The sequence below is a fragment of the Ovis aries genome, chromosome 3 (genome assembly GCF_016772045.2).
Source record: "Ovis aries strain OAR_USU_Benz2616 breed Rambouillet chromosome 3, ARS-UI_Ramb_v3.0, whole genome shotgun sequence".
Lineage (NCBI taxonomy): Eukaryota > Metazoa > Chordata > Mammalia > Artiodactyla > Bovidae > Ovis > Ovis aries.
The window spans coordinates 225,776,048-225,782,144 of NC_056056.1; the positions used below are offsets into that span (position 1 = coordinate 225,776,048).

At 66.8% G+C, this 6,097-nt stretch overlaps 1 protein-coding gene across 1 annotated transcript; it reads left to right on the plus strand.

The window, feature by feature from the left end:
- Positions 1 to 274: 274 nt before the first annotated feature.
- On the plus strand, positions 275 to 5,334 carry KLHDC7B (kelch domain containing 7B). The gene has a single exon (XM_027966014.3). The coding sequence runs from the start codon at positions 1,867 to 1,869 to the stop codon at positions 5,332 to 5,334; it is 3,468 nt and encodes a 1,155-aa protein (XP_027821815.2). The 5' UTR covers positions 275 to 1,866.
- The last annotated feature ends 763 nt before the right edge of the window (positions 5,335 to 6,097 follow it).

Below are 6,097 nucleotides of genomic sequence, written 5' to 3' on the forward strand. Positions count from 1 at the left end.
CTCGATGGGAGTCTGTGCTAGCTAAGCCACGACGGCACAGCCAGAACAGCTCCTCGCATGTCACAGTCTCTGTGGGCGACCCCGGGCGCTTCTGACGTCTGTCACCTTTCCCGCAGTGCCGCGTTTTCACTCTCTCTGGAAAGATAAGAGGGAAATGCTTCCACTGTTTGGAAGGTGACACGTCTCCAGGCACTTTCCCACAGGGAGTTTCTCCTTGCAGGGCAGGGCTTGCCTCGATCTGGGTTTTGAAAAGTCAGGTGTTTCCTTTCCCCAGGGGAGGGGCCTGGACCCTTGCTTGGCCAGCTGTGCCTCTGGGACCCATCCCAGGCCTCAGCACCTCGTGAAGCTGGTGTCCTAAGGCGCCCCTGGTGGACCCGGCTAGGGGATCCGTCTGCTCTCTGACCACAGCCTGGCGCTCAGACGATGGCACGGTCTTCTGGTGCTGGGTGGAGGTGTGGTGGGTACTGCATGGCCTGTACTGAGGTGCAGATGCTGGGATCATCTCCATCCTTGCAAGGTCGCTGGACCCCAGACTTACCCAGACACAGAGAGGTCCACCTTAAGGCAGGGCCCCTTGCTCCCTCTGACTGTCACTTAATACGCCTGGCGCGGGGGGGTGGTGGGAGAGCACGGGTGGGTGAGACGCCTGAGGCTCACCAGGGCCCGGGCGGGGTGCCAGGGACAGGCCTTGGTCCTCTCGCTGCCCTAGTCAGGGAGAGTCCTCTGCCCCCAGCGACGAACAAGCACTTGTGACGAGGTGCCTGCCCTTGTCCCAGGAGCTCCAGGCTCTTTCTGAGTCTGGCCCCAGCTGGCACCTGTCCTGAGATTTACTCCTCGGTTGAAGACAGGAGCAGACGGAGGAGACAAAGCTTGTGCCCTGAGCAGCCACGTGCTGCGGGGGCCTGAGTCCTGGAGAGGAGGGAGGGGCGGGGTGAGAGGAGGCTGGCGAGACCAGGCTGATGGGGCGCTGGGGCTGGAGGGGGCTCCTGGAGGTTCCAGGGCTGGCCAGAGGGGCCTCTGGCAGTCGAGATGGCCCAGAGAGGCCAGGAGGCTCTGGAAGGTTGCGATGAGCCAGGCCAATAAAGAGGAAAACACAACTTTTGGATCTTCCTTCCTTTGTCCACTCATTATTCTCGATGGCTTAAAAATGCCTTTTGACAACGGTCCCATCTCTGAACTCAGCGTCAAGAGGGTCCAGAGGCAGCTGGATGGAGGGGACTGGGAGCCACTCTCCCGAGTACCCCGTCCCCAGGAGTGGGGCCACGGCTTCAGGCCTGCGTCCCTCCCCGCTGCCCATCTGCGTGTGGACCAAGCTTGGGGGTCAGGACCCCCACCCCATCCCTCTTCTCAGGGAGATGCCCCCACCCCTGCAGAGCGGAACGGTCTTCTCGGGTTCCTGGTAACTTCATCAGGGCCTCCTCGTGTTGCTGCAGCTACAGATAACATCTCCCTGTGGGTAACTCTTCCCTGGCAGAGCCCCGGAGACTGGCCCGAGCTCAGCGGAGGGACCCGAGCTGAGGGTCTGTTGGGCAGAAGAGTGGCTGGGCTGCCGGGGCAGTGCTGCCGGGTACCGCCATCCGCCCCTGGACCCGCAGAAAGAGGGGGGGCGGGGGCGGGCGGGGCCGGGGAGGCCTGAGCTCCTGGAGCTGCGGGGAGTTGTTCTGACCCCCCGCTCGACGGAGGCCCACCTTCCCGGGTCCGCAGCACGGCCCGCAGGCACAGCCTCCTTAGCCAGGCAGCCCTCTGGGCGGGGCACGTCGCAGGCCCATCTGCGGCACCCGGGAGGGCCTGAAGCCCTAGTGTCGCGCAGCACGCAGCTTCCCAGCCTGCTGCCCGGCGCCTCTCGCCGGGTCGGCAGCCCAGACCATGGCCCAGAGCGCCTCAGAGGCTGGCGGCCTCGCCTGGGGTTGGGACGGGGACGTGGACGAAGACTGGGAGGGTGCCGCGCTGACCCTGCTGGCCCTGGCCGTCGTGGCCACCACGGCGCTGGCTCTGCACTGGTTTGGCTCCGCGCAGGACCAGGAAGTGCCGGGACCAGCCCTCCGGCCTTCGCAGGTGGGAGCAGCTGGGCCAGCCCTACCCCCGAAGCACAAGGTCAGTGGCGTTGTTGAGGGTCACGGCTCAGGGCAGGGAAAGCCAGGCCCTGCAGGACGTGGCCAGGGTAGTCCAGCTGCAGTGGGCGCCCAGGATCAGGAGCCCCTGGGCAGCGGAAGTCTGGCTGCTGCAGCCTCCCCTACCCTTAAGATGCCAGCAGGGGAGGGGGCCAGTGGAGGGGCCTTGGGACCCCCTGAAACCCTCCAATGTAAAGGGAAGGAGGCTCGCAGGTCAGGCTCTGCTCTCCCGGGTGGGAGCAAAGCTGAAGGGTCATCTGCACCCCTCCTGATACACTTCACCCCTCGGGATCCTGGCAGAGAAGTGGAGGTGCGGAGGGAGGCAGGGGGTGCCCGAGGCAAGGCCCCTGTCCACAGGGCAGGACGGGACAGTCGCCCCTGGCAACAAGGGCGGGGGTCACCTGCCTCGAGGGGGCAGAGCCCCGGCAGCCGGTGGGGGCAGGTGGACTCAGGACGGAGCGGCTGTCGCCGGCCAAAGCTGGACGCCCTGTCTCTGGGCTCTGTGGTGAGCGTGTGGGATGCTGTGGGTGCAGCCAGCAGCCTGCCCGCAGGCTCCCGGGGGCTCCTGTTCCCCCAGGAGCCGCCCCCATTGTGCAGCCTGCAGACTAGGCCCTTGATGGGTGTCTCAGAGAGGGGGCTTGGGGAGAGCGGCCCCCAAGCTGCCCAAGGCCTAGCTCTGGACTCGGCAGCCCCAGCCGGCGAGAACGAGGAGGCTGCGACCCTGGCCCCCAGGGAGTCTCAGGGGTCCCCAGCCGCCACTGGAGGCTGGCCCTGGGTGAGGAGGGAGGTCCTGGTCACCGGGAGCTTCAGCCAGGCCCCGGGCCCTGTGAGCCTATCACCAGAGGGGCCCCAGGGGGGACGCCCTCTCTTGTCCCTGGTGCAGAGGACCACAGAGGCCTGCACTGTGGGACGGGCTGGGGCTAATGGCTCTGGAGATCACGTTTCCTTCAGTTCAGGGCCTGGAGGGACAAAGGAGCAAGGGGCCCACGGCATTAGAGAAGGGAGAGGGTCCCTGCGAGGCTGGGTGGCCTGTGGTTCTGCAGACATTTGCAGCTACATCTCCTCCCCTAGCTCCTCGGCCACGACCCCGCCATGCACCCCTAAACCCCTTCCACCCCCAGGGTCCCCACCCGCAGCACACGCCTGCCCCAGTCTCGTACCTGGAGCCCCGATTCCTCCGATCTCCTTTCCTTCAGACTCTTTGCCCCTCGGAGTGAGCCAGAGTCCTGCTGCGGGGTCCTCCTCCCCAGCGCCGACCCCTGCCCCCCCCACAGGTGCCCCTCCTCCAGCACCATCCGCTGCCCCCGCACCAGCTGCAGCCCCCGCGGCTGCTAGTGGATCAAGGCTTGCATCTCGGGAGCCGAGTGTTGTTCTCTGCAAGGACCATCAGCAGGGGCAGCTCTCAACCAGCTGGGGAAACCTTATTTCGATGGTTCTCAGGAGTCACCCCTTTCCCAGGCCAGAGAGGACCCAAGGGAGAGCCCTGAGGACCGCTCTGGAGAGTCCCAGCCATCCGGGCGCAGCATCACCCTCTGAGATCAGAGAGTCGGCTGCTCCCCCAGAGGAGGACAGGCATAGCACAGAGGGGCTGGCCACAAGGGCGGGTCCAGGGGGCCTGGAGGAGGCTGGAGCCCAGCCACAGCAGAGTCACGCTGAGACTGAGGGGGCTGCTGCTGCAGGCACCCCCTCAGGCCCGAGAGGGGACAGAACCGAGGAGAAATATCCAGACTCGCTGCTGAGGGGAGCCGCAGAGCCCATGGCCCCCTTGCCGCCCCCAGAGCAGATCCAGCCTGGCTCTTCACCCTCTCTGGCTACAAGGCGGGACCCCCAACCAGTCCTGAGGCCCCGGAAACGCAGCTTGTGTGAAATGTCCCAGAGCCCCAAGCAGGAGGCCAGCCGGACGGCCCCAGGGCAGCACCAGGGACGGGTGTCCGAGGCAGGGCCTCGCCCTTCAGGCCCCGGGCAGGGCCTCCGGGAGAAGCAGGAGGAGGCCCGGAAGCTCACGGGGTTTCTGCAGAGGCCGGGAGGCTGGGGGGTGGCGGAGGGGCCCCGGAAGTCCAGGGCCTCCGCCGCGGCTCTGCCGCGATGGCTGGACTTGGGCAGTTGCCTGGAGGCACTGGCCTCTGCCCAGCAGCACGGGGACCCTGGCTTGGCCCAGGAAACCTATGCCTGGATGAGCGACAATCTGCTTCACGTGCTGAGAGAGCCGAACCTCTACCGGCAGCTGAGTGGGGCTGACCGGGAGCGCATCGTGAGCCTGCGCACCGGCCGCGGCCCGGCGGTGCTGGGGGCCCTGGTGCTGCCGGGCCTCTACGGGGTGAGCCGCTCTGGGCTCACAGGGGACTCCCCTGCGGCGGAGGCTCTTGCCTTGGGGCCCGCGGCCCTGCCTCCGCCCGCATATCTGCACGTGTTCCACCCCGGAGAGAACAGCTGGCGGCCGCTGACCAGGGTGCCTCGGGAGGCCCCGCTGCGCGGCTGCGGCCTCTGCACCCTGCACAACTACCTGTTCCTGGCGGGGGGCATCCGCGGCTCCGGCCCTGAGGCCGTCTGCTCCAACGAGGTGTTCTGCTACAACCCTCTGACCGACGTCTGGAGCCAGGTGCGGCCCATGCAGCAGGCGCGCGCCCAGCTCAAGCTAGTGGCGCTGGACGGGCTGCTCTACGCCATCGGGGGCGAGTGTCTGTACAGCATGGAGTGCTACGACCCGCGCGCGGACGCCTGGACCCCCCGCGCGCCCCTCCCTGCGGGCGCCTTCCCCGTGGCTCACGAGGCTGTGGCTTGCCAGGGGGACATCTACGTCACCGGGGGCCATCTCTTTCACCGGCTGCTCAGGTACCGTCCCACGAAGGATGCGTGGGATGAATGCCCCTACAGTGCCAGCCACCGGCGGTCCGGCGACATGGTGGCTCTGGGGGGCTTCCTGTACCGCTTCGACCTTCTGCGGGGCGTGGGCGCCGCGGTGATGCGCTACAACCCCGTGACGAGCTCCTGGAGCCGGGCCGCCGCCTTGCCCCTGCCCGCCCCCGCCCCGCTGCGCTGTGCGGCGCTGGGCAACACCATCTACTGCCTCAACCACCAAGTCACAGCCACCTTCACCGTCTCCGAGGGGACCGCCCAGTTCCAGGCCAAGGAGCTGCAGCCTTTCCCCCTGGGGACCAAAGGGGTCCTCTGCCCGTTCACCCTGACTCTGCCTGCCAGGGCCCCGCTGCAGACTGCCCTCTGACTGGCTGCTCTCCCGGGAGACCCTGGGGCGGGTCTCCTGGGCTGGAGGCGCCCTGGGAGGAGGCTGCGGTGCAGAACGCTCTGCTGCTGTTCCTGGGACAACTTTCCTTTTCTGTTCTAATGAGCCTCCTGACTCCCCCTTCCTCTGTGCCTGCTCCCCCTCAGAGCCCCGGCCCCCAGCGCCTCGGAGCTGGTTGCTGGCATCTTACCTCCCACCGGACCCAAGCTGCTTCCTGTTTAATCCTTCCCTGGCTGCCTGGGGCCTCAGCCCGCTCACCCATCCGTCCCCCAGGCAGAGCCCCTCTCACAGTAACACCCCACTGCCTGACCTGACCCGGGGGCTCCAGGCCAGGCAAGGAGCACTCAAGGGGGTGAGAAGGGAGACCAGAGGAGTCCCCAGGAAAGCACCCTTGTCTCTGGGACTTTCTACCTGGCCTGAGGCCTCCGGAGTCTGGCTGGTTCTATCTTGGAACAGCTCTGAAGCCCTCTTTTGTCTGATTGACCTCAGGGCTGAGAATCCTTGTCTGTGAGTGTCCTGCTGGCTGTAACCCCTGCCTAGACCCTTGCCCAGGCCGGCCAGGACCACTCAGCTCGTGCCCGTCTGCAGCTTGGTGCCGCCTCTCCCTCTGGTTCGGCCCCTGGAGGAGCCTGCCCCCTCCCCCCCAGCCCCTCACTCGCCGTGTGGATTGGATAGACATCCACCACGGCTTTTCTTGTCTGAAATGGGGTCGTGGGAACCTAAGGGCACACCCGAGTGCCCAGCA

Coding starts and splice junctions, on each gene's coding strand:
- KLHDC7B (XM_027966014.3), top strand. CDS start 1,867: ATGGCCCAGAGCGCCTCAGAGGCTGGCGGCCTCGCCTGGGGTTGGGAC.